Here is a 16,328-nt window from a genome sequence, read left to right as displayed (position 1 = left end):
GGAAAAACGTTCTTTCTGCTCTACTGTGGACATCTATAGTACCACCAGTCACTGTCACCACCACGTTCAAGCACTATAACGAACTTCTCACCTACAGAGAAACTGAATCCTAAATATATATGTACATGAAAACTCCTCAGAACAACCAAGATGGAAAACTGAAAACTGAATCTGAGACAGTTATCTGGAAATAATGTTTTTATTATGGCAGCACTTTCAGCATTTTGGAAGGAGCGCAGGCAATCATTTTTAGAGGCATGACAAGTATAAAAGTAACCAAGCTGAAGTAACAATAATATAAACATCTCATTTTGCTTCTGTTAATGACTTCAAGATGCAAGAGTCTCCATACCAGGTAAAAGTAAATCACTAAGCATGAAAGTCTCTGCTTAACAAAGGTCACTGAAGAAGCACAAAGTGAGCACAAAGCCACTATCCAATGCATCTCTCTGCAGGTCAGCAATGTATTTCAGTCACTAGACACACTTGAATCATCCTGAATAGAAGTGTGCTGCACAAGACCATGGTGCTTAGTCTCTGTTTTGAGGGATAAATCCCCATCTCTATTCATCAGAAAGCCATACCTACCTGGCACAGCGAACCCAGTTTATGTGTTGACTAAGTGAGAACAGAAACTTCTGCCTGTGAACCGTCCACACTTTGACTGTTTTGTCATCAGAAGCTGTAACTAAGGACTGGCCATCGCTGGAGAAATGAACACTTCTTACAGTTGCCGTATGAGCCTTGAAGACAGTAGATTCTCCTTTGCTATACAGAAGGAAAGAATACTTTAAAACTGCACAGCAGGACAGCAAAGACATTATGTACCTGAAAACACAAAGCTTATATATGGTGAGCAGTGCTATTAACCAGCATTTCTACGGGAACCGCACGTGCTTACATTAGGAAGAAAATGTTGATTAACGCCAGTCAAACATTTCATGAGCTATACAGAATACACAGCTAAAACCAGTTGTTCTAGTTCAATACTGGAGCCCAATCCAACAGAAAACAACCATGTTTCCTATAAAGGGGCAAAAATGCTATTGTTAATTTGTGCAACCATTTAAAACATTTATGGAAATAAACATTAAAAAGTTTCTGTAATGCTTCCAGGTCCTTTGCTGCAAGGTAGCTAAGGAGGGAGGCATGGGTTTTCACCATTCATGTAGACCGAGCCAAGAAGGCAACTACCTCACAGCTATTCCTGTAATGGCCCATACTCCAGCTGAATGCTTCTGATGCAGCATTACACAAGAAATAACACAACTGAATTCAACATGCCTGATGGCATAACAACTTTGAGCAAGCTACCATTAACTCAGTCAAGCAACAAAAAGACAAAATATTGTTGTTATTCTTTACTCATCATTACCAAATAAATGCAAGAGGCATTCTTCTGGCAAATAAACGCAAGGCATGTTTAGAGATCCAAAGCACAACATACTTCGAGATCCAACAGGTATATGGGACTCTTGGTCCAAAAATACATCTCCAGCATGTACCGTACTACCAGGAGCTCCATATTCACAGACATAAAAGAACAGAAAGACACAGTGGTTTGCTCTCTTCTCCGTTAACAGGCTTTATACAGAGGCTAAGGACGAACTAAAACTGTAAAGGACAAAAAAAATCAAAATACTATATACCTTCCAGCAATATGCCCTCCCTCCTCAGAAAAGGTCAGAGCTGCCTAGTTTTATTTAATCCTTTAGCTGCCAGAAGGCAAGGAACAGCAAAGGTTACTTCTCAGGGAAGTTTTATTTCTGTCCAAAACCACAGAAGATCCTCAAGTCTGATAAAAGCTCATGCAGAAACATGAAATTACAAAATTCTGTCAGCATGGCTTATTAAAAACAAATCTCAAAGACAAAAGTGAATACACAAGTATAGCATAAACTCCTTCAGTAATGTACCACCCTTGACAGGGACTGCAAGTTTACGGATTCTTTGGAAATAACTCCTGGCCTACAGGCTATGGGGCAGTTTCTCCCTTCACTTATAACGACAGTGGAAAAATGGCAATCTGAAGGTCTCAAACCTGATTCAACCTCAGCACTCTTTGTTCTATCTAGAGAAGGTAAATTAACAGTCGCTCGCTCACTCCCCCACCAGTAGATGGGGGAGAGAATAAGAAGGGTAACGATCATGGGTTGGGATAAGAACAGTTTAATAATTAAAAGAAACAACAAGAGAAATGCAATGTAAAGGAGAACAATGAGAGGCGCAAAGCCCCGGGGGAAGGGAACAAACCGCCGAATACTGGTCATGGTGTCACATGGTATGGAATGAACATGCCATTGGCCAGTCGGGGTCAGCTGCCCCCACCATGGCCCTGCCCCTCCCAGCCCCCCCACCACCACCACCCGGCAGAGCGCGGGAAGCTGGAAAGGTAGCCGACCCCCACAGTGAGGAGAATTAACCCCTTCTCAGCCAAAACCAGCACATTCTCCACCCCTTATTCCATACCATTTACACCATGCCCAGGTCCCATACCATCCAACACAACCTTACCAACCACCACTGCTCCCCTTCCCAACCTTTAACATAATACACAGACATCATTCCCTTAGTTCATGGACCTTCCTTGTAAAATGACCATAAAAATGTCCACTGAGTTCACCCAGTCCATGACTCTGGGCTCCATCTGTCGTATCAGTCTTTCAGGGTGGGAGAGATGATGTGTGTGGTGTCGGGTTGCTGCATACCGAGTCAGTCATCATTCCATCACTGCTGCACTTTGCTTGTTTCACAGTCTATATTCTATGGATTGGGAGGCTCGTACTCTGATATCATTGATACAACACACATGACACCCAAAATTATATTAGCAGTTCGCATTGCGCCATTCAGTTCACTGGCGGTTTTCACCCAAAATCAAATCCCCTTGAGGCACACATCGGATTTCTCCATCCTCCCGTATCACCCACCAAGTGCGCCCAGGTCCTCAAGAAAAAGCAATCCCACGAATGGGTTTGCCTTTGCCGGAGGCAGGAAGAACCCAGACTGTTTTGCCCAGCATACTTGTTGCGTGCACTACAGGGACTCTATCCCCTTCCACAGTATGTAGGATTTCTGACCGGGCAGGGCCAGCTCGACTGGCAGATCCCCTCGTGTTGACTAACCACGTGGCTTTCGCTAAATGTGTATCCCAGTGCTTGAATGTTCCACCCCCCATTGCTCTCAGTGTAGTTTTTAACAGTCCATTGTACCGTTCAATTTTCCCAGAGGCTGGTGCGTGATAGGGGATGTGATACACCCACTCAATGCCATGCTCTTTGGCCCAGGTGTCTATGAGGCTATTTCGGAAATGAGTCCCGTTGTCTGACTCAGTTGTCTCTGGGGTGCCATGTCGCCACAGGACGTGTTTTTCGAGACCCAGGATAGTGTTCCGGGCAGTGGCGTGGGGGACAGGATATGTTTCCAGCCAGCCAGTCGTTGTTTCTACCATTGTAAGCACATGGCGCTTGCCTTGGCAGGTCTGTGGGAGCGTGGTATAGTCAATTTGCCAGGCCTCCCCATGTTTATATTTCAGCCATCGTCCCCCATACCACAGAGGCTTTACCCGCTTCGCTTGCTTGATTGCAGCGCATGTGTCACATTCGTGGATAACCTGCGCAATAGCGTCCATGGTCAAGTCCACCCCTCCATCACGAGCCCACCTGTATGTTGCATCTCTCCCTTGATGGCCTGAGGTGTCATGGGCCCACCGAGCTAGAAATAGTTCACCCTTATGCTGCCAGTTCAGATCCACCTCAGCCACTTCAATCTTGGCAGCCTGATCCACCTGCTGGTTGTTCCGATGTTCTTCAGTGGCCCGACTCTTGGGGACGTGAGCATCCACATGCCGTACCTTTACAACCAGGTTCTCTACCCGGGCAGCAATATCTTGCCACAATGTGGCAGCCCAGATGGGTTTGCCTCTGCGCTGCCAGTTGCTTTGCTTCCAGTGCTGTAACCACCCCTACAGGGCATTTGGCCACCATCCAGGAGTCAGTATAGAGATAGAGCACTGGCCACTTTTCCCGTTCAGCAATGTCTAAGGCCAGCTGGATGGCCTTTACCTCTGCAAACTGGCTCGGTTCACCTTCTCCTTCAGCAGTTTCTGCTACTTGTCATGTAGGGCTCCATACAGCAGCCTTCCATCTCCGGTGCTTTCCCACAAGGCGACAGGACCCATCGGTGAACAGGGCATATTGCTTCTCATCTTCTGGCAGTTTGTTATACAGTGGGGCTTCTTCAGCACGTGTCACCTCCTCCTCTGGTGATAATCCACAATCTTTGCCTTCTGGCCAGTCCATAATCACTTCCAAGATTCCCGGGCGACTGGGGTTTCCTACTCAAGCCCGCTGGGTGATCAGTGCAACCCATTTACTCCACGTAGCACCAGTTGCATGGTGTGTAGAGGGAATGTTTCCTTTGAACATCCAGCCCAGCACCAGCAGTCGGGGTGCCAGGAGCAACTGTGCTTCAGTACCAACCACTTCTGAAGCAGCTCGAACCCCTTCATATGCTGCCAATATCTCTTTTTCAGTTGGAGTATAGCAGGCTTCGGACCCTCTGCATCCCTGACTCCAAAATCCTAGGGGTCGACCCCGGGTCTCCCCACATGCTTTCTGCCAGAGGCTCCAGGTAGGGCTATTCTCCCCGGCTGCGGTGTAGAGCACATTTTTCACATCTTGTCCTGCCCGAACTGGCCCAAGAGCTACTGCATGAACTATTTCCTGTTTAATCTGTTCAAAGGCTTGTCGTTGCTCAGGGCCCCATTTGAAATCATTCTTTTTTCCAGGTCACTTGATAGAGAGGGCTTACGATCATACTGTAATTTGGAATATGCGTTCTCCAAAAACCCACAACACCCAAGAAAGCTTGTGTTTCCTTTTTGCTAGTTGGTGGAGACATGGCTGCTATCTTGTTGGTCACATCCATTGGAATCTGACGACGACCATCTTGCCATTTGATTCCTAAGAACTGGATTTCTCATGCGGGTCCCTTTACCTTACTTTGTTTTACGGCAAAACCAGCCTTCAGAAGGATTTGGACTATTTTCTCTCCTTTCTCAAAAACAACTTCTGCTGTGTTGCCCCACACGATGATGTCATCAATGTATTGAAGGTGTTCGGGAGCTTCTCCCTGTTCCAGTACAGTCTGAATCAGTCCATGGCAAATGGTAGGACTGTGTTTCCACCCCTGGGGCAGTCAGTTCCAGGTGTACTGGACGCCCCTCCATGTGAAAGCAAACTGTGGCCTGCACTCTGCTGCCAGAGGGATTGAGAAGAATGCATTAGCAACATCAATTGTGGCATATCACTTGGCTGCCTTTGACTCCCGTTCGTGTTGAAGTTCTAGCAGGTCTGGCACAGCAGCACTCAACGGTGGAGTGACTTCATTCAGGCCACGATAGTCTACTGTTAGCCTCCACTCTCCGTTAGACTTCTGCACTGGCCATATGGGACTGTTAAAGGGTGAGTGGGTCTTACTGATGACTCCTTGGCTCCTCAGTTGGTGAATGAGTTTATGGATGGGGATCAGAGAGTCTCTGTTGGTGCGATATTGCCGCCGGTGCACTGTTGTGGTGGCGATCGGCACCTGTTGTTCTTTGACCTTCAGCAACCCCACAACAGAAGGGTCCTTCGAGAGGCCAGGCAAGGTCGACAGCTGTTTAGTTTCCTCCGTCTCCAAGGCAGCTACACCGGAAGCCCACCTGTACCCTTCTGGGTCCTTGAAATACCCTCTCCTGAGGTAGTCTATGCCAAGGATGCACGGAGCCTCTGGGCCAGTCACAATGGGGTGCTTCTGCCACTCATTCCCAGTTAGGCTCACTTCGGCCTCCAATACAGTTAGCTCTTGGGATCCCCCTGCCACTCCAGCAATGCCGATGGGTTCTGCCCCTGTATAGTTTGATGGCATTAAGGTGCACTGTGCGCTGGTGTCCACTAAAGCTTTATACTCCTGTGGGTCGGACGTGCCAGGCCATCGGATCCACAGAGTCCAGTAAGCCCGGTTATCCCTTTCCTCCACCCGGCTGGAGGCAGGGCCCCTCTAGTCCTGATCATGGCAGTCACAACTCACTTCCTGTAAATGTGAATCAGGAGTCCCTCTATTACACTTAGAAATAAAATCTGCGCTTCTACTCCTCTGTCTGGGGACTTGCTCGCTGGAAACTGGAGCAGCAGCTTTCCTGGAAGAGCCTCCCTGAGTGACTGTTCTTCCTTGCAGTTCATGTACTTGTGCCTGTAGGGTCGAAGTAGGCTTGCCATCCCACCTCATCATGTCCTCTCCGTGGTCACGCAGGTAGAACCATAGGGTGGCCCGTGGTGTGTATCCCCTTCTTTGATCCAAAGGACGCTTATTCCTAACAGCTGAGACACTACTCTGTCAAGGTGGGGAGTAGGACAGATCTTCTTTGCGTTGCTGGACCTCTTGGGATAGTTTCTCCACAGCAGAGACAAGCGAGGAAGAGATATTTGTGTCGTAATCCCGGAGTCTATCTATCACCTCTGCCACCGTTGGTGTCTCGTCATCTTTTCAGGACATTACTGCCAATGAGTTTGCATGCGAAGATGGTGCGCTCCGTACAAACTTCCGCCACATGGGTCATGTGCACTCGGCTTCATCTGGATCTTTGGATGACCATTGATCGTCCAGGTCACCATAAATCACCTCAAGCACAGCTAATTCCCTGAGATACTGGATGCCTTTCTCCATAGTTGTCCATTTTCCTGGGCAATATGTAACATCTTCTTTAAAGGGATACCTTTCCTTCACTCCAGACAGGAGTCGCCTCCAGAGGCTGAGGGCTTGTGGTTTTTTTCCAATTGCTTTGTCAACGCCCCCTTCCCCAGAAAGGGATCCCAATTGTTTGGCTTCTTTTCCCTCTAGTTCCACGCTACTGGCCCCATTATCCCAGCATCGGAGCAGCCAGGTGACAATGTGCTCACCTGAACGAAGGCGATAATCTTTTCGCATATCTCACAACAGGATCGGGTGGTCTCGATTTCATTTATGACTTCTTCCTCCTCTCCCCGTGACGGCCCTGGTTCTTCATCATCCCGTTCTAAAGGAGTTGACGTCCGCTTCCAATATTTCGTCTTGTGTATGGGGGCAACTGATACTGGTACAGGTTTATTTTCTGAGCTAGCTCCAGTACTTGTCATGGGGGTTTGAGTGGCTGCAGTGCCTGTCCTCAGGGCTGGAGTGACTACAGTGCCAGTCACTTTGCATTTCAATCCAGAGACATTCTCTTCCCCCTGGGGGCACTGAATACTGTTGAGCAGGGCTCCGTATGCATGGGCCAGGCCCCAGCACGTTGCAGTTATCTGTGTCTCTCTGGAGTTCCCAGCGTAACAACATACTTTCTCCAAATATTCTACTAGTTTTTTAGGATTCTGCACTTGTTCGGGGGTGAAACTCCAAAACACTGGGGGTGCCCACTGCCCTAGGTATTTGCCCATGCTATCCCACATGCCCTGCCATTCGTAACTATCAAGCCTTGGGGCAGATTTCTGGGTGATATTCTTAAGTTGCTTAGGCAAAACCAAAACAACATGCCCAAAAACTAACAATAAGTGCACCTTAACCAGCCAAGGGTGTTCAAGATACAAAAGGGTTCTTGTAATAGAGGCAGAGACATCATAGAACAAAGCTGCAAAGGTACTATTCTGTATTTCCTCCATATAAAGTGTCTCCGAGGAGGAGGTATCATTGCTAATTGCCTCAGCAAGGTGGTATCCAAAGTACAGTAACAGTTTCAGCAAAAACCCCAAATATCAGATAGAGCTGAAAACGAGTGTTTGTATAACAAATCTTGTAGGCAAAACGTTACTAATCACAGCAGAACACAGCAGACTCAACAAACCAACACCAATCTTTAACACCAACTGCAAAAAGGACAACATGGTGCTGTGACCAGCAGCTGTTGTTATCTCTAGCCCTTGAGCCCCATGTTGGGTGCCAAAAAGACTGTCGTGGTTTAGCGGCAGCTCAGCCCCACACAGTCGCTCGCTCACTCCCCCACCGGTAGATGGGGGATAGAATCAGAAGGGTAACGCTCGTGGGTTGGGATAAGAACAGTTTAATAATTAAAATTAAAAGAAACAACAATAGAAATGCAGTGTAAAGGAGAACAACGAGAGGCGCAAAGCCCCGGGGGAGGGGGAAAGGGAGGGGAGAGGGGGAACGAACTGCCGAAACAAACCACACGCACCGCAGCCACTCGCCGCCCGCCGACCCGATGCCGCGCCACTTCCGAGCTGCAACCTGCCCCTCCCTCAATATACTGGTCATGGTGTCACATGGTATGGAATGAACCTGCCATTGGCTAGTCGGGGTCAGCCGCCCCCACCATGGCCCTGCCCCTCCCAGTTCCCCCCACCAAGCGGCAGAGCACGGGAAGCTGGAAAGGTAGCCGACCCCCACAGTGAGGAGAATTAACCCCGTCTCAGCCAAAACCAGCACAGTGTCCAGATGGCGCAGCAGGTCATAAAGTGCTTCCTCCTGGATTATGGGGGATTTGTTCTGCTCCCTGTCCCTGCCTTCCAGCCCAGGGGGCTGAATGCCCTGGGGATAACTGGTCTGACTACTAAAGACTGAGGCAAAGGAAGCATTAAGTACCTCAGCCTTTTCCTCATCCTTGGTGACAATGTCATGCGTCCCACCCCTGCCCCACATCCAGTAAAGGATGGATATTCTCCTTGGCTCTTTTTGTTGTTAATAAACTTGTAAAAACATTTTTTGTTATGCCTTACAACAGTGGCCAGGTTAAGTTCTAGCTGGGCTTTTGCCTTTCTAATTGTCTCTCTGCGTGACCTAACAAGATCCCTGTAGTCTTCTTGAGTTGCCTGCCCCTTTTTCCAGAAGTGGTAAACTCTCCATTTTTTCCTGAGTCCCAGCAAAAGTTCCCTGTTCAGCCAGGCCAGCCGCCTTCCCTGCCGGTTCTTTTTATGGCACGTGGGGGCAGCCAGCTACCACACCTTTAGGACTTCCTTCCTGAACAAAGACACTGTTAGTCTCTTTACAGGAGATTGATGTGCAACAAGATTAAATTTTAATCATAAACCACCTTGTGCCCTTTAATAATATATATGCTGATATGTCATTGTGACCATTTCTTCCAGGAAAGTTTGACTAAACTGAAATGAATTATAATTGAAGTTACAAGCTGCATATTTTAGTTGTATTTCCCTGCAAGTTAGAGTTTTACCTTAATGCAATTTCTACCATATTTACTGTTTAGTCACTCCACCATTATGAAAGCGCTAAGACAGTTCTGTAGCTAAAGGATAAAATGGAATTTGCCCAAAATGCAGGGCCTGCACTTTTGTCACATATGAATAATATGCATGTAGGACAGATATGTTAACTTATTCTGAATACAAAGTGGGTGCAAGGAATTTACATTTACAGCAGTTCAGGCATTCTGGTAGTTTCAGGTGAGCATCATGATGATTAATGGGTAGGGAAAAAATGGGGACATCAATCTAGTTTAACTTAGAGCAGGTTATTACTCTAGCAAACATCATAGATATTTAAAAGTCACCTTTATCACAGATTTTAACAAGTCATTTTCAGAACCTATCAGTTCCATGGCAGAGGTTACTTACAGTTTAGTAGATCAAATAAAGCTTCCAATCAGTAATCAAAAATAAACAACTAGAAATGCTTTCCCATGTTCCTGAAGTGACATATTTATCTTACACATATTGTGTGGTTTTGTTTAGTTTTTGTGTGTGGGGTTTTTTTTTAATCCCTTTTATTTCCTACCACAATCATCAGGTCTGCTTCTGGACACAATCCTTTAGTCTTAGATAGCAGCAATTTACCTACTCACAAGCAAAGGAACATCAAATACCTTTTTCTGAATGGACAGACATGTACAAAACAATCCCACTGTTTAGTGTGGGAACCAAGAGATCAAAGGAAACGCTGGCAGCCGCTTTTCTGCACCTTAGCTGCAAAAAGCTTCTTATTACTTGCAGCAAGTTTTCAAGCAGAAGTTCTGCAGCTCTCTCCTTTGTGTTGTATTTCAACTAAGTGTTCCTTGTTGAAGACATGTCACTTAAAACAATGCATCGCAGAGTAAAACAATAGAAGTTCTGACCTCTCTCAGCCAATGATTGTCAGGGACTTGATAAGCATTAATGCGTTAAGGCAACTAAACACTCAAAAATGGAAACATCGTAAGTATATAATAAGTTGGCTAAGGTATTGAAAGGGTAAGTAAATTCTTGTTAATCATATACAAGCTCACAAAAAAGTCAATACACAATCCAAAGTAGTCTTTCATCTTAATAATATGCCATGATTTACTATCAGTGGAACAGAGAGTTAATAGTTTGAGATCAAGAAATAAAGACTAAAGGTACCCAACTGTTTTGTGGACTACAGCAAGTATGCAAGCTAGTAACCTCCACAGTGCTCACTGAACAGGTATCCCCATCACTAAACCCCAACTTTTGTTTCAGCATCTTGCTTAACACTGGTATAAAAGCATCGATTTGCTAGGAAGAAAGAAAAAAATCCAGTAATCCACCACCGATAAGTTACATTTATGACTGTATATTAGCATTGGAAGTTAATACTGACTTTAAGCTTTGCAAAGGATTTTAGTCTTGTTTCCAATGCAATTTCAAGACCAAATTACCTCTCCTGTCAGAGCTGCCACATAAAATGGTGGTTCTATCCTTCAAACAGGTCACAAACAGGAGAACTGCTCTCAAGAAGCAAGGGAAAAATCCCAATCCATAGTTAAAACACAAAAAGAGAGACAGAATGGAATAGATACTTACACACTGGGAACCCATAAACGGACTGTTTTATCTCTAGAGCCTGAAGCTACCAGGTGACCAGAAGGTGAAAACTGAACACACATCACTGCATCTTTGTGGCCCACAAAGCGATAAGCTCTCATCTGAGGTCTCATACTCCAGATCATCAGGCATGAATCCATCGAGCCACTTGCTGAAATAGACAAAACAAAACCAAAATTGCCTTAGCTCCTCTCCAGTTACACTGAAACTACATTTCACACTCAGTTCATCATCACAGCTTCTAGCAGTCTCAAGCACATTGTCCTTTGCACTTCACCGATGTATCGCATACTGTTTATTTCATTAGTAATTCAAACAGAACAAAGTCTTGCATTCACTTGGACTGGCAATTCTACTTCCAAGAGTCAGTTCATGCAACAGCTGCAGAGGCAAAAGCCACACAAGTTGCAAATACATAGATACTAAGGAAACACACAGAAGGTCTGTGGATGAAGGTTATCTCATCACTTTTTTTATTGGGAAGCAGGTGCAGGTGTCAGCTACAGCAGTTTGAATATCAAGTAACACACTACAGATTAAACAGAGAATCCCTGTGACAGTGACTTAAAGACAACTCAGCTACATTCCCCCCCAACATCTCTGTTATTGTAAAATATTGATCAAATATAGCTCAGCAGTTCTTAACAATTTATGAAAAACTGAAGTTTGCAAAGAGATTAGAGCAATGTTCAGTTTGCTATTAGTGGGAAGGGCCAGCAGGACTTGGTGGTAGTCATAAGAGGCTTTAAGGAACTACAGATGGAGATGAGGTCCCTCCATCTACTCACCTGCTCTTCCATTCTCATGCCTATACTCACCTATGGAAAGAAAACCCAACCAACAACCACCACAACTTGCCTGTACTCTTAGGCTTCTGAGAATGGAATGGAAGAGGGCAAAGGCACTCTCCAAAAATAAGAAGAAAAAGACAGGGCTGCAGGGCAACCCCAGAAGGCAAAGACTTTACTTACAGGAAGTAAGCTGTCCACCAGGACATATGTTGCTTTTTCAAGATCTCCCTCAGCAGCAAGAGTAAAGGGTCACACAAGTAGGAGGCAGAACTTAAGTGTGCATGTTATATCCAGTGCGAGCACAACTGATCCTGTCTTCAGCAAAGGCTCCCTTCTTTGCCTTGCATACCCAGCAGGACACACTGCTTGCTGTAGGCAGTGGCCAGCTCCAACTTGACAGCAGCACATCTCAAATAAGGGCTTCTAGACATCTCCGTGACACTGAACTTCATACAAGCTACATCTCCCCTCCCTATCTGACAGGAGCAATATCAGTCCCTGCCAGGAATACCAGGCAACGTGTTTCCCAAACTCAAATTCCACTTCAGTCTAGAACTCCCCTGCTCAGGTCCACTCACCACCTCTGCACAGTGAAAACTGAAGAGCTGCTTGTCCTTAAAGTATTGTGTGAAGTCTGCATCACTGGGACCCTACTGATTTGTAAAAGAGCAAGCATATGACTGTGGCAACTTAAAGTCTCAAACAATGACAGTAAAAATACCCCTTCAAATCAATTTTAATCCCTAAATAATAGAAAACTTTGTAGATTTTCCACAAGCAAATACAAAATATATACATCTTAGCCTGCCAACAAACCCAAGCTGCATCTGCATCTCTCTACCTCAGTGCCAAGTGGGGCATATCTCCAGGGAGATCTTAGGATGCTCCTAGATAAAAAGATCAGTTTGACAATAGGTTCTGATATGGCAGTATCATAAATACAAGGATATTTCAGTTCGTTAGTGTCACGGCAAAATACCAAACAGAATTTTCTGGAAATGTCTTTCTATTTCACAGTGATTTCAACACAAAATAATAGTAATCTCTTTTCCTGCTATTAATTCAGGATTAACATATGCCCATTTCAAACAGGACCATTCATTATTAATATACCCTAAGGGGAAACAAAAAAACCTTACATACTTGTTCATTCACCTGTTGGTTTTGTATTTCATATAGGCAACACTTTTCCTTAGCGATATAAAAATTTAAGGGGAGAAAACTGTGTAGAAGTAGATGGAGCGCATGGCCTAGCGTCAAGAGATTTGAATGTTATTCATAACTACATTAAGTCACTGCCTGACAGGGATATTAAGTTGCAATATCACAGCTTGCCCACAACTGATGTTAAAAAACTTAAGAAAAATAATGCTCTGACATCTCAATAAAGCATATCAGTACAATACTGCTTATGTACTTGTTGGCAATAACTATTATCATTACTGGATTGGGCAAGCAATCTAATGGAATAAAAAGATCAAGTCCTCTAGGTTTGGCTGGGTATTTTGGGGAATGGAAATGCAGAAGGACTTCAGAATCTCATAAGAGTAAAGTACACAGGACTAACCCAACAGTACCAGATGAAAAATTCTCAGAATTTGTTCCCTTTCTCACTTGATCTCATTTACCAAAAACATCAAGAGTAAATTTTCATGGTCTAGATGGAGACGTAGGTCTCCATACTACTTCTGAAAGGCTTTTCAAAAGCAATACTGATTTACATTCAGAGCATCCTTGCTAAACAGAGTTCTGCACTGACTGGATGAAGTTTTAGGAACAAACAGAATCCCAGACTCAAAACAGCGCAAACTTGTGCTCTGCAGTCAAAGTCACAGGAAGTGGAAAGGAAAAGATAACAAACAACAGTGAAAACAGCAGCAGGAAGAGAGGGGGTCCAAGGCAAGTTTGATGCATTTTCATTTCCTTGCAGCTTCTAGAGTGTTGTGTAGGTTGCAAGATGTAGGACAGGATTACTACCTGCTAGACTGCTGCGTTTCTATTTATTCATGCCTGCTGAGCCCACTGCTTACCACATACGTTGCCCCAATCCTTTCTGCCTTATTCTGTCTGTGAGCCAAAGCAATGTTCACCATGCCACACAGACAGAACAGCAACCTCGCTAAGAGCCAAAAAACCTCCTGGTTCCCATTTAATGCACACGCAGTGGGTTACTGAATAGCAGCTAGTACACAAGCCTTGGCACAACCACAGGCAGCTGTTCAAAGGGGAAAAATAGAAGATGGAGAAGAAAAAATAAGGTTTTACCTTAAGTTGACTGCATGATAAAGCCAGGTATGCAAAATGATAAGCAATGGTAGATGTCCCTAAAGCTCTAGCAGGATGCATACAACCTGCCACTCCTATGGTTCAACAACATGATATTTTTCAAAGCACACAGAAGTGTTCATCCTGAAATTCTCCCAAATCTCTTCATGGTGAAAACAAATTCTTTGCTCCTGTAGAGCTGAGTACCACCACTGGTCTCTCCATTTAGCTAAAGCAGAGAAACTCCTTCTCTGTCAGCTGGCCATCAAGACACAGAGGAACAATTTACCCAATTGTTTCTTATTGAGACTGAAGTCCACGCTAGTGACGGCATCTCTGTGGCCTTTGAAATGTCTCTCCAGTGACGGATCTTCCTAGAAGACAATAATGTTCAGACACTGCATATTAGGAATCATCTTTGCACAATAAAGATATTTTATTTCTACAAGCAAACCAAGCCACATATTCATCCCACAAAAGTCAGGTAGAGATCAGAACACCATGCAATACAAAATGCAAGTTTCACATGTATCAAAAAACTTTAAAAGAGGCAAATTATCTGAGCTGATAGCCCCTCTGGATCTTAGGTGACTTCCACAAATCAGTCATGCATTTTTACAACATGCCACTAGTGCAGAGGCCCCAAAGCTGACTTTGGAACCCAAGAGCTACACCAGTGACCACCTGAGCAGGCAGTCAAGCTCAACTTTGTGCTGACAGCTGCTCATCTCAACCCAGGGGTAGCCAAGAGGCCACTCTTTGCACAGAAGGGAGAAATTTGAAAGACTTAACACACCTGTTGAAACAGACAGGTAGAATCAGAACTGCAGCAAAACAAACTGACCCACTACCCTTCCCTGACACGTGGGGAACACAGCATGTCCCTACACAGCATCTTACTGCAAAGGGCAAAAAAACCAAACCCAAACCAGAACCACTGAGAGAATCATTACAAGACGCTGTTACACTTTAAAATTGTCCAGACTTCAGAACAGGCTGATCAGCCTTCAATCCCTACTCCATAGACACAGCCTCTACCTCCCCAGCAACCCCTACCACAGCCTGCCCCCCCTCAGGACTTGACTGCAGCCCCAGCCTGCTCAAACAAGCACCTAGCCCCAGATAAACAGGGCTGACTTCAGCACCAGCCCCCCCCAGATCTAGAGCTCCCCCACTTGCACCAGCCCCCCCCCCCCCCAGCCTGGAGATACCCCCACGCATCCAGTCCCAGCTGTAACAGCGCCCCAAGGGCCGAGGCTGGCCCCCCTTCAGCAATAAGCACTCCACACTTCTGTCCCCAGCTCCTCCCCGGCCCCAGCTGCACGAGGCCGCCCCACAGCACAACCCCAACAGGACTAAGCCTCCTCCAAACCCTGAGCCGCCCCAACACTTCCCCGGCCTCAGAGGCCACGGTCCCGTCCCCACCCCCAGCACCTGCCCTAGCCCTAGAAGCCCAGGCCTTCCCCCTCCCAGCGACACTAAACCTCCAGGCCGCAGCAGACCCCTGCCCAGCCCCCCAAGCCTCTCCTCTCCCCGCTCAGCCCAACCCCGGGAGCACTAAGCCCTGAAGCCGCAGCAGGGCCCGGCCATCCCCTCACCAGGCAGCCGGCGGCCATGACGCCTCCCGCGCCACAAAATTCGGTTTCCGCGCCTCCCTCGCCCCGTAACAACGGTTCCGCCCTTAAAGGGGCCGCGGCGTCACGCCGGAAGGGGCGGGCGGGGGCACTTCCGGCCGTGGGCGGGGCCCGCCCACTGAGGGGTGACGTCATTATAGGCCTGGGAGCTGCAGGAGGAATGGGCTGTAGTTGAGGGGTCCTTCTCCTCCTTCCCCAGCAGCCAGTCAGGCTATCGAGCAAGTCTGGTTGGAAGTGTGGGGAATGGGCCTCACGGCCCTTGCCCTGTAAACCAGTTCCCCAGAGCACAGCTGCCCTGAGGGCACTCACCAGCATTACAAAGATCTCTTTCCCTTTCTGTTACATCAGTCAATCTTTACAGTATGGAAGCATATTAGCTCTGTAAATATATATGGAATCACTGAGGTTGGAAAAGACTTCTAAGATCATCAAGTCCAACTTTCAACACAACACCACCATGACTCCTAAACCATGTCCTGAAGTGCCATGTCTACATGTTTTTTTGAACACCTCCAGGGATGGTGACTCCACCACCTCTCTGGGCAGCCTGTTCCAATGCCTGACACTCTTTCAGTAAAGACATTTTGCCTAATATCCAATCTAAACCTCCCCTGATGCAGCTTGAGGCTGTTTCCTCTCATCCTATTGCTAGCTACTTATGAGAAGAGACCAACACTCACCTCACCACAACCTCCTTTCAGGTAGTTGTAGAGAGCGATAAGGTCTCTCCTCAGCCTCCTTTTCTCCAGGCTAAACAACCCCAGCTCCCTCAGCCACTCCTCATAAGACTTGTTTCCAGACCCTTCACCAGCTTTGTTGCCCTTCTCTGG

General features: G+C 46.3%; 1 protein-coding gene across 3 annotated transcripts in view; it reads right to left on the bottom strand.

Annotated features, from left to right (window-relative positions):
* The window catches only part of POC1A (POC1 centriolar protein A), an 80,265-nt gene extending 64,692 nt beyond the window's left edge, over positions 1-15,573 (bottom strand). Inside the window, exons 1-4 of one of the 3 annotated variants that reach the window (XM_075096314.1) lie at positions 15,463-15,573; positions 14,154-14,238; positions 10,788-10,959; positions 589-768 (exon numbers count right to left, since the gene is read on the bottom strand). In XM_075096314.1, the coding sequence (XP_074952415.1) occupies positions 589-768; positions 10,788-10,959; positions 14,154-14,238; positions 15,463-15,480 (455 nt within the window). In that variant the 5' untranslated portion in view covers positions 15,481-15,573. Of the gene's footprint in view, positions 1-588; positions 769-10,787; positions 10,960-13,864; positions 14,239-14,660; positions 14,764-15,462 lie in introns of those variants that run through there. The other 2 variants (XM_075096317.1, XM_075096316.1) reach the window with 2 other exon arrangements.
* Between the last annotated feature and the right edge of the window lie 755 nt (positions 15,574-16,328).

The sequence above is a fragment of the Phalacrocorax aristotelis genome, chromosome 6, assembly GCF_949628215.1.
Source record: "Phalacrocorax aristotelis chromosome 6, bGulAri2.1, whole genome shotgun sequence".
In the NCBI taxonomy this organism is placed as follows: Eukaryota; Metazoa; Chordata; class Aves; order Suliformes; family Phalacrocoracidae; genus Phalacrocorax; species Phalacrocorax aristotelis.
The sequence above is the reverse complement of the archived record's forward strand: the minus strand, read 5'-3'. Positions and strand labels throughout refer to the sequence as shown.